The sequence below is a fragment of the Plodia interpunctella genome, chromosome 19 (genome assembly GCF_027563975.2).
Source record: "Plodia interpunctella isolate USDA-ARS_2022_Savannah chromosome 19, ilPloInte3.2, whole genome shotgun sequence".
Lineage (NCBI taxonomy): Eukaryota > Metazoa > Arthropoda > Insecta > Lepidoptera > Pyralidae > Plodia > Plodia interpunctella.
Genome location: NC_071312.1, coordinates 6284470 through 6300678, shown reverse-complemented (window position 1 = coordinate 6300678; position 16209 = coordinate 6284470). Strand labels below are relative to the sequence as shown.

Sequence of the window (16209 nt, the reverse complement as noted above, 5' to 3'; positions counted from 1 at the left end):
ATGGGTGTTTAATTATTGTTATTTAGTTGGCAATCGTAGGCTTAAAAAAATACTGTCACTGTCAAATAATTTGATTTGTGGTGGTGTTGTTTTGTCATTGTCAGTCACGGCAAATCTGCTTTTGTGTTTTAGTTTTGAGATCTTTTAGGTACCTGAGATATCTAATTAAAAATAATAATTAATCCCTAGAAATGGATTTTGAAAGCCCTGACGTGGAAAAGGATTTTCCGGGTCTATATGCTTCTGAAGCGGGCAGGAAAAGTAACGAAAGTGACTGTAAGTATGTATTGGCTTCACAAAGTATCATTCGCTTTTTGCAATTAACTACCGATTTCCCGAAGTGTTTGTATATTTTGAGGTAAAATTACACATAACGGTGACTTTACAGTCTTCTTCGGTAGAAATTATCATGAAAACGATAATACTGAATTGGTTTTTCCAATAGGAATCTTATATTAATACCAGTCTCTAATATTACCAAGTGGGTGCCATCGAAGTGATACACCAATTAAAGTATTTAGCAAAAAAACCAATCTCACTGTGAAGATAATAGAGACCGCGCCACGAAAAAAGTCCCACGAACTCGGCGCTACAGTCTGTGACAACAACAGGTGCAGTCGTGGACACTTAACTGCAGGCTGGTGCCATCCTTGTTAAAATATATAGTGTAAATCTAGTACATACTGCAATGGTGGCTGCTCTAGATTATGACCACTCCATATATACCCGTAAATATGATACAAGTATGGGAAAAATAGCAACAATTACATCCCTAAGCAGGTGGCTGATTTTAAAATCATAACTGAATCTTTAAACTTAAACTTTAAACTTTTAAAATTGTAAGGTTTATTTTTAATGCTGACGTCACACTATTCGGCTTCACAGCCTTGAATATAATGTGAAATGGATGAGAGAGAATTGGTTGTGGCTGATAATCTATACTATAATATTATATCTAGTGACCTTTTACAGTCAGTGATGCAGGAGAACATGAGAAACCAAGCAAGAAAGACTTGCTTGGTCGTCGGAAAGACAAGAAGGAGTCCAAAAAAGACAGAGGGTATGCAGCTTTGGAGGGAGAGAGCTCGCCTGAAGAGGACACTGATACAAAGTAAGTCCGATTGAACCCACCTGATGTTTGTTTTTTGTTTTACAACTTTTAATTTTTTTGTATTTATTGACAAATAATGACATTTTTTCTTTTTTTTTAAACTCTGCATTTATCTTTTGTAGCCTTGAGTTATGTATGATTACTAATTTTATGTTATTGATGTAGCACAATAATTTCAATACCTTTAACAATATGAGGGACTATTCTAATTGCTTATACCTACAGGAGTCCCTCAAAATCTAAGAAAACAAAATCATTCAAATTCCCTACAAAGAGTAACAAAGAAAAAAGAGAAAAATCAAGAGATAAAGAAAAAGTTTTAGAGGAAGCTAGCAAACACAAGGAGCTACATGAAAAAGAGAAAAAAAAGGAGAAAGAGAAAGAGAAGGAACGTGAGAAAGAGAAAAAAGAAAAGGAAAAGAAAGAAAAAGAGAAAAAGGAGAAGATGAAGGAAAAAGATAAGGTTGGTTGGTTTTATATGTATTTTAATTTATAGGACATTATTAGTAAGAAAACTCTAGAATGGATATCCCCCATTATCAGTTTACCATAAATCAAGGCCAAGGCAACCTAATCTCCAGAATTTTATGCAACCAATTTTTTCCCAATAAGCCCAGCTGGGCGCACCATCATCTCTTAACGCGTCCACTTTACGCCCTAAACTGACCTGCATCGCATATTCGTACCATCAACTTAATTTTTTGTATGAATATGATTCATTTTAGGTTTCATAATTGAACTGAGTTGTATTGGAATCGTTCTGTAAAAGTTGATGGTAGGCCTGCTGATCCTTAACAGAGACTGATTAAAGACACTTTTTAAAGTGTTTCTTGGAATTTTAATAAAATATTAAGTAATGTTTTATTTATTTATTGAAAAAATTAAAAACATATAGTCAAGACTAGTTCACTTACAAGAGTAGTTCACTTATAGATTTTTGTTTTCGGTAATTTATAAAAATATTGCCTAAAATACGATCACATTTAAGTATTTCTTATTTCTGCAATTTGCATTTTTTATGGACAAAATATGTAACATTAAAATTAATTGGACTTCACTATTTAGGTAAATACTTACGTTACCAAATTTCGCCAGTATCGTAACTGTCAGTTACTGTCTCATTAAATTAAACCTAATGAAGATTTACGTGTTTCTCTGTTTAATTAGCTAACTTTTGCAAAGTCAACTGAGAAAAACCTAACTCTATAAGTTTTTTTTTTTATTTCAATCATTAAAATGAATACTTTAATTGCATAGACAGATATATATTATGTATGTCTATTTACAAGCATGGATTTCACTCTGTGTAAAATATAGGACAAGAGTTCATACTTAGCCAATCCATTATGCGTAAAGGTCAAAGGTCAATTACTGGATTGGAACAAATAGGTCTTGTACTCTTATTTAATTTTGTAATTGGTTCAACGTGTTGTTTAGTGGTATTAGTATAAAGACAGTCTTGTTTTATGTAATTTGCCACAGTAAGTTTAATGTGGAGTCCATCTGGGATTAGCTATCCACATAAATAAAAATATTAATTTATTATAATCTGGATGTATATATATATTTCAATGGATTTGTTATACATGTCACACATGCCTTTTAACTTATTTTTGAAAATAATGATGAGATTAAATAATTCTGGAATCGAGCGGGAATTGAACCCGCGTCCCTGTCTATCAGGGACAGTCCTCTGAACCACTGAGCTATCGATATTATTCGATATATATATTAGTAAGATCAACTCAATCAAATAAATCTCACTTCGCTAAAAACAACTATTCATATTTTTTCGTATTTCAACAATATTCTTTAAAGAAGTCTCGAGTGTTACTGATTGAATATTTACTTAAATAACGTAAACAAATTGGGTGCACGTTTTAATTTGAGTTATGCAAATTAAAAAGAAGATAACTTTTTGATATTAATTTGATTAAATTATTTCATAAATTTGTTAGTATTCATAACTGCAACGAAGCCAGAGTCCGCATATAATGTAAAGAAGATTTGGCTCGACTGGCCGTCTTACGTCGACCCTCCTTGGGAATACTCTTGTTGCCTATCAGCTTTCAAGGTTTGGTCGCATCGTACTACATCTCTCGGCTATATAATAGACCCGTTCTAAACCACAACTTAAGAAAATATAATTTTATGGGGTAACAAATTAATATTGGTAAGTTGGCTTTTTACAGTTGGCCGGTCCTAGCGTAATTTCACTGTTTAGTGATTCGCGTGGCCTTGGCGTAAACATAATACCGAGTCTAATGCTTTATTCAGTGCTCCGTCGACACCGCGACATGCATCACCTGCGCTGTGTCTTTACCAAGGTGGCATTAATTGTTTTTTTTTAGAAAAAAAATCGTTTTTTTCTGCTGTGGCTTGGAGTGTGTCTAATCCGTGCCGTGTAAAGTTAAAAGTGTTCGGATATTTTTTTTGTAACAGATGGTTCGTGAAACGACCATGTTTAAATTCCTTATTATAGCAATTATTCCTTGGATTTATTTGCAGTGATAAATAAAAGAATCAGTTGTTTAACAATTACCAATTTAAAAAATATAGCTGCATACTTTTGTGTTTTTAGTTTGAAAAAAAAATTAAATACGAAATCAAAACTTGTCTAAAATAAAAAAAATATTATACCAATACAAATTTGAAAACATGTCTTAAAATTTATATATTTTTTTAACATATTGTCTTTAAGTTACCTATACTTATTTCCTTTTGTTTAGAGTTGTTCATAACAATTATAATAAGATACATTATAAATTAAAACTGCGTATTTAGCCGAAGGCTACCTGCATATTTTATCATGACGTAATATTCTTAAATATCACAATATGTGCGAAATATTAGTAAACATAAGTTGTTGATATAACAGTACACCGTCTCAAAACATAATATCGATGCTTTCGTCGATAGGAAAAGGAAGAAAAAGCAAAATTCAAGCTGGAATCAAAGGAAAAACTGAAGGATGAGAAGAAAGAAAAGACAAAAGAGAAAGATAAAGAAAAGGTGAAGGAAAAAGAAAAGGACAAAGTGAAAGAGAAGGACAAAGATAAGAAGGACAAGAAACTGACTAAAGTCCCGTCGACGGTTACATCTGGTGTGCCTTTTGAGGAGATATTTACCTTGGGAGGTGAGTTGGAATCAGAAATCCATTTATTGCTAACAAGTTTTTTTTACAAAAATGTCATTTTTGTCACAACCTATTTTGTCGTCAGAGAGATTTTATGACATTAGATTTATCATAAGACCTGACAAAAATGCCATGTCCATATGCTGTAAATCATATCTTATTTTATATTTTTTTCAAAATTTTCTGAAAACCACGTCATTAATCTATACTATTGTGTCTAAAATTTGATTGATCTACCACAACAGCGTTGCTCTTTTGGTAGTGTACAGTCGACCGCAAATCAAACTACCCAGTCATTGCAAAATCGCCACTATTGCTACGGTGTCAACGTCCATGGCATAACTTGATTTGCGGTCGAAACATCATATCTCACTAAGTACGTACGTAGTAATCTTCATTATCGTAATGTCAACCGATCAATTTTCTAATCCGCCTTGAGTGAATGCTTAAACATTGTGGAACAGTCACACCCTTGACAAAATTTGAGTGGTTTTTGATGAAAATGGAGATATACGATTGAGATTAATAATTCGCAATTTGGATGCGGTTTCTGGCATTTAGCACAACCGCATGCACGCACTAGAATTAATGCAAAAGTTACCGATGCGACGTGTACGACTTCTTAAACGGTCGGCAATGCTCCTGTGATGTTACCAGTTCTGTGATGAGATGGGATGCCCAGTTTCTTCCCAAATAGTCCAGCGATTCGAATTCTTCGCGAATGGGATTCTACCAATATATAGCAAGAAGTTGGGTAAATACTAGGCGTAAACCCATCTATGGATGCCATGGGTGTAGCAGTTGTCGGTGATCACTTACCATCAGGTTATCTACTTGCTATAAAAAAGCAATGCCATAAAAAAAGTTTGCATGTTTTGATAGGAGCATTATGAAGATCCCGTGATAAACTTCTCTCTGCTTTTTCTAACATGTCAGTTCAGAAAAGTCACGTATTTTGTTGGTGAAGTTATACTCGTGTCAACATGATACGTTCTATATAGTTTTTGCATGATTAACATATTACAACATGCCATTTTACATCACACCGCAAACTAAAAGTAAGAACAACAAAATATTTGCAATTTAAAAAGTTATCTGCGATGCCCTGATAACACGAAATGATAACAAACGCCGCACAACCTACCAAACAGTAATGTGTTATGTTCGTCTGAGGCGATTGTTCAGACTTCTCTCAATTATAACTTCATTATGAATCCCTTTCTTGAAGACTATACTATCGACAGTAAGTTTTTCATGCATTTTTATATGAGATCCTACAAAAATTCATAGGCCTAAGAATAATGTTCGAATGGGTTTTAAATTGTTACCCTTTCACTCAGAAATGGCTGGACGAAATTAAATGAATTATCTATACGGGTAGAGTAGACCCGTATAGATAATTTCAAATCTAGAATAATAAATAGGTCACTATTTATCTAGATATTCGCTGAATTCATCATAAATAAACGTGAGATGGCATTTGTGTTGTTATTGAATCGTGTCATATGGGTGTGGGCCTTAATTTCCATTTTAGCATAATTTATTGTCACCTTAGAGGAAACTGGCACATGTTTATATCCCTTATTAATATGCAACAATTACAAGTAACTGTATTTATTATTCTATTCTATCGTTATGCACCTACTTCGAAAGATAAAACGTCTTACGTGATATAGACCCTTTAAATATAAGTAAAGGATTTATTTGCATTAACGTGGTATGTACTGTTAGTGTTACAAAAGGTATATAGGTGTTCTGATGAAGAAGGACGTCCATAGGAAACTCGGTCATCAAGGAAAGGTAGGATGGTGTGTGTTTATGTATGTTTGTTAGTCAATTTCGCATAAACTTTTGAGAGGATTTCGATGAAACTCTACACGGGTAGAATATAACCTTTAGGACTTTTTATTCCGATATTACTACGGGACCAAAACCCAGGGGTGAAGTTAGTATTTTATACGTTACCCTGCTATATAAGTTAAAACATATTTTAAACTAAAACACGTAAGTATGTTTTATCTCTCTCAATATCTGTGAAGGCATAATTTCTGAATAAATGCATAAATGCATTGGCTTTGGTAGTATTTCTTTGTAGTAAATGTCATTTAAACTAATATTAATTTAGAGAGAAAAATTATACAATCTATTCTTTAAAATAATAGTTGCTATTTACTATCTCATTTAAAACAAATACGGTATTGGTCATGGGTTTACGACCAATTTTTGTCCGGCGCAACCCACCTTAAAGTGGGGTTTTCGCTTTTTCCGGACTGTTGAAGTCTGAAGAAACGACGAAAACGAACGAAAAGACTGTCTGAAGAAACCGGACAAATACTGGACATAAACCCATCAAAGTTCATGACGAATATTCTTTGTTATTTCGAACCATTGATTCCAGATGACGGTGGTTGAGTCATAGGCTTTCGACCTTTGGTTGCGTTGCTGACCTCAGCAGGCAATGTATTTTCAATTCAAACTGTCTTGGGTTCGATTTCTACTGCTATTTGCGATAAAACCCGCCGAGTGTCCGATAAAATTTTACGAAAAAAGTACATAGTATTTTTTAATATGTATTAAGTGCGGAGCGTGAAATTAAAAATGTTCACCATATGAGACTGATCGTGAGTTTTAAGTATAGTTATTCAAGGTCGGGATCGAAAATTTACTATTGTATCAGACCAAGTATCAGACATTCTTTGTTAATTAATGTTTTTGTAGAAAAGTCATGGTTGGTTGGGTTGGTTGCTTCTTCTTCACCTGCGCTTTGGAACCCGGCAGTAGACTTATTTTTAAATATTTTTTTTTACGTCAACAAGTAGGTATATTATGCTAAATTGAATTTAAAAAGATTGACTAAAATCTTGTAATGAATTTTAATAGAAATGTGATTATTCCCACGGCAAATTTTATCGGACAAAACTTCAATGTTGCCGTGTCAAAAAAAAAAGAAATAAATAGGTATATTTTCTCTGTTTTACAGTTGCACTTCCAATTTTCGGCGTACCTCTGCAGCAGTCAGTAGAACGCTCGAGATGCCACGACGACACGGGTCTGCCCCTCGTAGTTCGAGACAGCATCGACTTCTTACAGGTATGTACCGTTAGAGCGCTGTCCCATTGCTCCGGCGTGCTCCGTTGCATCTACACAGCGCGTTGCCGCTACGTTGTTTTACATAGGTTTGACATTGACCTAAGCCGACGCATTGTAAGTACAATTCAACCTAAGTTGATCCGTCAACGCAACGGAATGGAACAATGAGGCCGAGCCTTTATATGTATAGTAAATGTTTTTGTGCCATTTAATGATTATTACATAAACATTGCAACAAATCAAAATCAAATCATTTATTCAGAAATTGAATGATGACCTACATGGTGTAGTGTTCACTATGCCTGTCTGTCGGGTTCGATTCCCAGCGCGGGCAATAAAAATCATATTCGTACTTTGTGTATTTTAAATCTAAGTTCCCATTGCTATGTTTTAAGTCTTATAGTCGACCTTGTCACTACAAAATCGATGCGACACAACTGTCAATGACACTTTATTGAAGTGTTTCCAACTATTTCAGGCCCACGGAATAAAATCCACTCAGATCTACCGTTCCGATGCGGACAAGATAAAGTTGCAACAGCTTAGAAAACTGTACACTGACCGCGGGCCCACGTTCCCTTACCATTGGGACGTGCCAGTCGCCTGCGCTATGCTCAAGACTTTCATCAGGTGATACAATATAGCTTTGTTTATGAAAAATGCAGAAGACGCTGCCTTTGGGAGAGGCCTATGTCTTCTTGTAATTGAGATGATTCATTCCACCATATTCTATCTCTCTCTCTCTCTCTCATATTCACGTGTTCTCGGTTACACTCACGGCTGTCTGCGGGTGGATGTAGCAGTCATATACTAGAGAGGAACCACACGCTAAACGCAATTCATATTCCACAAGTTTTTATTTTATTTAGCTATCAGGTCTCATTGCTGGTCAAAAGCATCCCCTTTCTCTTTCCAACCACTTCATCATCAAATGACCCACTGCCGTCTAGGACAACCATCACTGTCCTGGGCCACCTTTACACTACTTATCATCCTTAAAGACTTAAACCTTGTCATAACAAATATAATCTTGTCATAACAATTATATTGAGTAAATATATCCTCTCAAACTATCGCTGGATGACAGGAAGAGATCTCTCCATGGGATAAGTCCGCCATTGTATATTTATCTTCTTGTTATGTATTTTTAACATGTGTTTTTTTTTTGTACAATAAAGATATTACAAACAATAGGCTAGTTGCCAATTTTTTGTTTTGATGACTATTTGAAGGCTCTTATATCATTAGAAACACCAGTGAAAAAATACTAATAATGACAATACTTTCAAAGATATGACAAAAATAAAATCACACATTTTTGGACTCGTCCAAACGCTCCATACATTACACGAACAAGTGACGTCACAACGTAAAATGTCCGCGAAGATAGATGTTTATACGACAGCTACATTAAATGTTACTTTTATGGTGATGATTTCTTAATAAAAGTTGTTCCAATTTTTTTGTGATTTATGATGGTTAAATTTATTTTCCTAATTTCATACTTTTTGAAAGTGGACTTTCCAACCAATTTTAAATCTTTATATTTACATCCAGCTGCATTGTTACAGTCTATGAATTATTATAATGATGCCAATTCTCTGTCCTTGAAGCAACTACCCTATTGTTTCCCCAGTGAGCTCCCCGAGTCGATCCTAACGCAAGAGCTACACGGTCAGTTCGAGCAATCGACGGCGATGGCTGAGCCGCAGCGGCAGCAGAGCGTGCGGGCTCTAGTGGACAAGCTGCCCGGCTGCAGCCGCAGCGTGCTGGGCTGGCTTGCCACACACTTCCAGAGTGTCGTCGCTAATGAACAGGTAACCTACCGTGCTGACTCCAGTGGATTGGCTGCCAGATTGTGTCTACTCTTTTATTGTGGAACAGAACTTTTTATGCCTTTCATATTTTCAACATTCACTTATTTCTAATCGCATATAGAAAATTTGCACACGTTTTCATAACAATTCTCACGATAACTTTTTGAAATCTATAAACCCTTCGCGACAATAATTGTTATACTTATTACTTGTATAATTATTATACTTCAATTCCATTACATTGGTCAGTCATTTAAAAACATATAACATTGTTATTTTCAAAGTTAAAGACGATGTGTGATGATGTATAACAAATCCATTTAAATGAAACATAAATTTCTCGAACTATGTGAAATATTTTCCAATTAACGAAACACCATATAAAAGTATGCCACGAACATGTGTACCCAAGGCCGAAACTGGTATATCGTTATAAGAAGGAGTTTATTTCGTAGTCGTAAAATTTAGGTCGTTTATGTGGCACTTAATGAGCTTTATAGGTAACTATTATATTATTACTAATAGTATAGTAGTTAGTATCCTATAACATTATGTACTTTTTAGTTAGTATCCCATAACATAAAATCTCGAACGTACTTCGAAGTTAACTCAAAGTGATTTGTCCATATTTTATTTTATTAGGAAGATTAACAGCCTTATAGAAATGTATACATTGACTTAAATATTTAAATGCCCATAACAAATCTTCATATGTATTCATATGTATTGAGACTTCATATATATTATATGAAACGTTGACACCACAGATTTATATATTACGTAGTGGACACTCATCAAAAAGGATGCCGATAGATTCTTAGCTTAGCTTTAGAATAGCTTTTGAGATGTGGTGCTGGAGAAGGATGGCTAAAATAAGCTGGACAGAGAGAAAAAGCAATTAAGAAGTCCTTCAAATTGTAAACTAAAAAAGAAGACTGCTGACAGAAATAGCAAGTAGGAAAAATTATTGGCCACTAGATACGACACGACGCCTCATTTAAAACTATTTATGAAGAAAAGGTGAATGGAAGAAGAGGTCCAGGGAGACAAAGGAAGAGTTATGCAAGCCAACTGAAAGAGATGGCACGTTGTGTCGTATCGAGAGTCGAAAGTTCAAAAGCGAAGTCGAAGATAGAGAGGTGGGGCTTATACTCTACTGCCAAGAGCGTAGCTCTTAAATATGAAGAAAATATATTATATGAAACTTGTGAGTAAAAATCCGTATCCCGTGGGATTTCAGGAAATCCCTTCTTAGTGCTCCCCTACACTGTCCTAGGAACCTACCTACACACCAAATTTCAGCTTTTTACGCTCAGTAGTTTCGACTGTGAGTTGTCCGTCAGTCAGTCAGCCACTCAGTAACGGAAGAGTTTATATATATATATATAGATTAAACAATACTTTCAGGTGAACCACGTGAATATTCAGACGATTTGCGGCGTGATGGGAGCAGCTCTGAACATGTCCCCGAGTCTGCTGTCCTACTTCATCACCAAGGCCGATGTGCTGTTCCCTGAAGTCCGTCTTACCAAGTGAGTGCGTTTGTTAACCCATTGATCGCGCAGAATACAACAAATCAAACAATTGTCTATAAATTGTATCGCGCACAATACTAACAATTAATAATTATTGATTAATCAACAAATAATTATTAACGATTAATAATCATTAATAGATAGATCTATACTATTATTATAAAGAGGTAAGCGTTTATGAGTTTTTTATGTTTGAGGCGGGTAATCTCCGAAATTACTAAACCGATTTCAAAATTTTTTTCACAATTGTAAAGGTACATTATCCAAGATATAAGCTATAGGCTATATTTAATCTCAAAATTCCCACGGAAGCGAAGCCTCGGGCAACAGCTAGTGATAGATAAATTGGCTATTTGACTAGGCAAAAAATAAAATGTATGAAGGTATTTAAATAATCAAACTTAATAATTAAATGTCACTTTAATTGATCAGTTTTATTAATTACGGGATTTACTATTTGTTCGGTCGCATTAAAGTATATTAGCATGCAACTGTATTACTAAATCTTTTTCACCATTTGTTCGAAAGAATAGTGAAGTAATATAATACAGTACCTAGTTTAAAAAAGTTTTAAATGAATGAATGAATGAATTTTGGTATATTTGAGATACGTACCACCTCTACAATCGCTGCCGACGGAGTTCCCGGACGCGGCGCCGGAGCTGAGCGCGGAGCTCCGCAAGCAGGAGTCGCTGCTGAGCCAGCTCCACGCTGAGATGCATGCGGGCTTCATCACCGCCGTCCGCGACCACCAGCTGTGGGAGGCTCAGAGGATTGTCACACAGCTCAAGGTATTCATCCAATATCCAGATTGTCCTATACTAATATTATAAATGCAATAGTTTGAGAGGATCTATGTTTGTTTGCTACTCTTTCACGCAAAATATACTCGACGGATTTTTTTTTTAATATATAAGGACAAATCACACAGATTGAACTAGCCTCAAAGAAGTTATGGATTGATGATTATTATGAATATAACCTGGAACAGCACATAGGGTACTTTTTATGTCTAAATTCCCACGGGAGCGAAGCCCCGGGGCGTAGCTTGTATTTATATCTGGTGCAGTAGGTATGAAAAATACTTCGCCATTCAATATTCGTCGAAGTACTCGATATTAATTGTAGGTTAGATATATGCCATAATAGGTTATGTGTTTGGAAACTGAATGTTTGCTTATGGCGCAGTCGATAAGTAAACTTCGAATCGCAACCAAATATGGAAACGTCGAGATAAAATGTTCCATATGAGCGAATCAAATATAATCAAGTAAAATAAATTCTAACTAATATTATAAATGTGAAAGTAAGTTTGTTTGTTGCCTCTTCACGCTCTATCCACTCAACAAATCTTCTTGCTAGCTAGCTTTTAACAGCGTCTTCGCCCGCGTGATTTCAAACGGGAGCAGTTATTTTTCCGGGATGACAGGTATCCTATGTTCGTTTCCATATTTCAAACTACATGCATGCAAAATTTCAAGAAGAAGAAGTGATGAGGTAACAAACTTACTTTCGCATTTATAATATTAGTTCAGGTGTAACATTCTACTTGGGGCAAAAATACATTTTTTGTATATGTATGTTTGTAACGATAAGACCTATATTTGTTAATTGACGTTCTTGGAGAAAAGGCTGCGGTGAAGTTTGTTGCGCCGCTTCTTCTTCACCTGCGCTTTGGAAGTCGACAGCAGACTTAGTTTAAGTAATTTTGACGTCAAAAAGTGATGTATATCATCCTAAATTGAATAAATAATTTTGAATTTGAACGTGATAAATTTCGAACCGTTGGTCCGATTTTGATGAAATTTAAAAGGTATGTAGGATATGCTAAAATAATTTTCAAGTTCGTGCGGCATCAAAATCGGTTCAGTCGTTTTTGAAATATTCACAATTTTGTAAAAATGTATTGTGTTCGCGAGGTCTAAGTTCGCGGCGAACAACTAGTTAAATAAATATGATGTACAACTTCCAGAGGAGACTCCGCGCGGTGCAGAAGTCAGTGGAGCCGCCGGCCGCCGAGTCTCAGGTGACCTGGTTCACTTATACAGGGTTACTGGTATCTAACGCATAACCTTCCAAAGGCGCATAAACTTTTGTCTAAACGTAATAAATACAACAATTTCCCTTTTTTTAATTTTAATGTCGTTTCTATAAAACGTTAACTCTATGCTCTCGTGTTGCTTGGCTATTACATAGAGTTACGATGTGTAGAATCGCAAATAAGTCGCAGAAAGTAAAAGTTGCTGTTTTTATGTACCCAAGTAGAGTCTTTAGGAAGTTTCGCGTTAGATACCAGTAACCCTCTATCATACTGCAGCACTTGCATTCTTGGGGCCATACATTGATCACGTGACTTTTTTTTGGCATTTTTAACCACCAAGTTGGTGACACGTGGTGGTCAAGGTGCAAGTGTAAACCATGTATTTTTAATTCACATCACGCCGTTTTCTGTTTAGAAATCGCGCGTTTGACAAAAAAATAAATACGCACATCTAACTACAACCCCTGGTGATATTTCACGATTTTTGCTGAACCTTCAAGCCACACGTGGTTAATGGACCATTGAAGGGTGAGAGAAACAGTACAGGGTACTGTGCCAAAAATATCCCAGGACACGAAGTAGACAACGCGCGTGTATACACACACTAGTGTTGCAGGCGTGTATAGGCTGTGGTGACCACTTACCATCTGGCGGGTCGCATGATTGTTTGCCTGCATGAGAGTATAAAAAACTGACTATGTATGAAATGTTAGTTTCGGCCGTAACTGAAACTTTCGACTCCAAACATTTTTGTATTTATAAGACAAAATCATGTTTTATTTTTACCTTCGATAAATCTGCTTGAAGATGTGAACTAAAAGGGAACACACTCAGATAAAAGAGAGAGAAAGATAGAGAGTTTGTAAAGTACGTCCACAAATGGTAGAATTCCCTAATAATCCTCATTAATTAGGAAAATTGCGCCATTTATTATCTACTCTTTACGAATGCACTGTGATTACTTGAACACAATGAACTTAATTTACATTTTACCACTACATTCAAATACCATACTAACTTTTTTTTTTAATACATTTCAGCCAACAAAACCACCGCCACAGTCATCAATCGAAGATAAAACGGAACCAGTACGACGTAATTCGCAACAGACAGACACACAAACGCAAGAAGAAGCTACAAGCGTAAAAACTACACCCGATGCATTTCAAGACATAGTAGACTCCCCCAAACAAGACCCTACTTTTGAAGCTGAATTTGAAGACAATTTCGACTTCACAGAAACGAAAGCCAACGAACCAGAAATAGTCGAAAAACCAATTCTATCCGAAAAAGAAATGAAACTACTAAGACTACAATTAGAAAACGCTGAATATTTGCAATTAAAATCTTTGTTGCAAGCGAAAATCAACTCGGAACAGTTCGAGATAGTTAAGCTTAGGAGTCATGTTGCTTTGAAGAGTAAACAAGAGGGGATTATTAATAAGGAGAATAAAGAAAATTATAGTTCTGAAGAACAGGAGTTGAGGCAAAGACTGATGAAAGAGAATGCGTTGTTAGAACAAAAAAGATTAGGTTTAATAAATCAAATATTCCAAGAGAGAGTCGCGTGTGTTCAATTGAAGATAGAATTGGCTATGAAAGAGGTACTTTCGAAGTCTTAAACTTTTTTATTTTGTTATTATGGAACACGTAAAGACAAAGTCGTAATGTGAAGTTTTGACGGCAAACGTTAGTCATGATTTAGACTATACGATTATGCTTATGCTTCTAGACAAGTTAATGTATGCCCATAGGAGCAAAAATCTCGTATTGCAGAGAGTCCTCTGATAAACAGCAGAGGTATATTAATATTCCTTATTACCATTTGTGTACGGAATCCTAATATTGAGTTATAATATCTAGCAACATACTGTGGCGAAGCCTGTGAAGAATTTACAATTTTTGATAAATTATAACGTATATATAATTCTTATAACTTTTGCAGACAAGAATTTTAAAATTTCAAAATCAAAGTGATTATGAAATAATTTTAAAATCAAAATGAATATAATAATAATAAAATCAGTTTTCCATTATTATTGAAAATTCTTTTTTCTACTGATAAATACGTAATCGTTTTGTGAGGTACATATTCTGTATATGCCATTATTGTAACCTCTATTATACAAGAAGGGCAGTAGGGGTTTGCATTTTTCTTTTCTGTAAAAACTCAATAACATACCTATTTAGATTGTTTCCAACTTAGAGTGATAAACTTCAAATTTATATGAAATGCGATTAGGTGACATGATATACATTTACATAAGACATGACGTGTATTCTTATTAGATAACGATAAAATAATCATTTTTCCGATAAGTTATAAAATAGTTTTACTAAGCTCCATTTGACTTAAATAATTTATTACTGTTATATTATTGTATTATAATATGTTACTGTAATCTCAGCTATTGTATAAAATATAATAAACAACTTTGGATACATACTTATTACCTATTACCTAATTTTGTTTACCCTATTCTATATTTAAATTATTTATCCTATATTTATATGTATAATGTAGTCTAAAGTGGTTAAAGACTAACATAACAAGTTTATTTATTGAACAAATTAAAAAGACCCCGACTTTCAACATGAATTTCGCTACAACTTGAACGGCTGAACAGATTTTCATGAAACATGGCTAAGAACACTCGGGATAAAACTAAGAAAATCGATTCATGCCACAGGCACACGTTAAACTTATCCCTCTTTTTGCGTCAGGGGTGGTCAACACTCTGAAAACATAACCCAATTTTTTGGGCAGACATGTGAAACAAAATATCTATCACTGCTATCTATTGGGTATCTTTGCCCTTCCACTCTCCCTCGTCCCAAATCTAATCTGATAATCTGTTATCAGTCGCATTTAACTGAAAATTAGGAATGGTTTATCGCTATACCTATCTGCAAATCGAGTCATGTGTTTAAGGCCAATTTATTGGCATTGCATACAAATTAAAACCTCGTTTACATACAATGTAAAAATATAGAATATACCTATATGATTTTTTTTATTTATTGTCTGTAAACTGAGTCTGTATCCAAAGAAAATTACAAAAAAAAAAGATCTCCCGCGTAAATTGAAACATTGGATTTTAATTCTTTCACTGTTTTTGGAAGTTTTCAGTTAAAATGTATTGTCTTTAGTAAATTGAGATTTGTATTGCGAATAAAAAAATAACCTGTAGGTACTGTGACCGCGCCTTCGCTCCCGTCGTGGAATTTTTTTTATAGACTTGATATTGCCATCATGAATTAGATTAGCGCGTTCAAACACTCGCGTTAGCTTTATTATGTTTATATTCATATGGATATTATATTATAATTGCGAAACTTCTTCGTCCACCCCTTCTCCCACATTATTTGTGGTCTCCTCGTACATTTGCGCCAGAGTGTGTCTACTCCGGCTTGTCTGGGAATTGACTCTGTCTTTGTAGATCTCTTTTTCCATGAACGTTAAAGCCACGTGGCTGGTG

The 16209-nt window shown here is 34.9% G+C and overlaps 1 protein-coding gene across 3 annotated transcripts; it reads left to right on the top strand.

The window, feature by feature from the left end:
- The first annotated feature begins 79 nt into the window (after window positions 1–79).
- Rlip (Ral interacting protein) lies at window positions 80–15176 on the top strand. Of its 3 annotated transcripts, XM_053759296.1 has the most exons (12): window positions 80–99; window positions 190–276; window positions 973–1111; window positions 1337–1574; window positions 4031–4247; window positions 7228–7337; window positions 7816–7967; window positions 8974–9154; window positions 10562–10686; window positions 11297–11480; window positions 12662–12715; window positions 13771–15176. In XM_053759296.1, exons 2-12 carry the CDS (start codon window positions 192–194, stop codon window positions 14350–14352), a joined length of 2067 nt encoding a protein of 688 aa, XP_053615271.1. In that variant the 5' UTR covers window positions 80–99; window positions 190–191; the 3' UTR covers window positions 14353–15176. The 3 variants fall into 3 exon arrangements, with proteins under 3 accessions (XP_053615271.1, XP_053615270.1, XP_053615272.1); XM_053759295.2 differs by lacking the exon at window positions 80–99 and having other exon boundaries at window positions 106–276; XM_053759297.1 differs by lacking the exons at window positions 80–99; window positions 190–276; window positions 973–1111; window positions 1337–1574 and adding an exon at window positions 3341–3438.
- Window positions 15177–16209: the final 1033 nt, after the last annotated feature.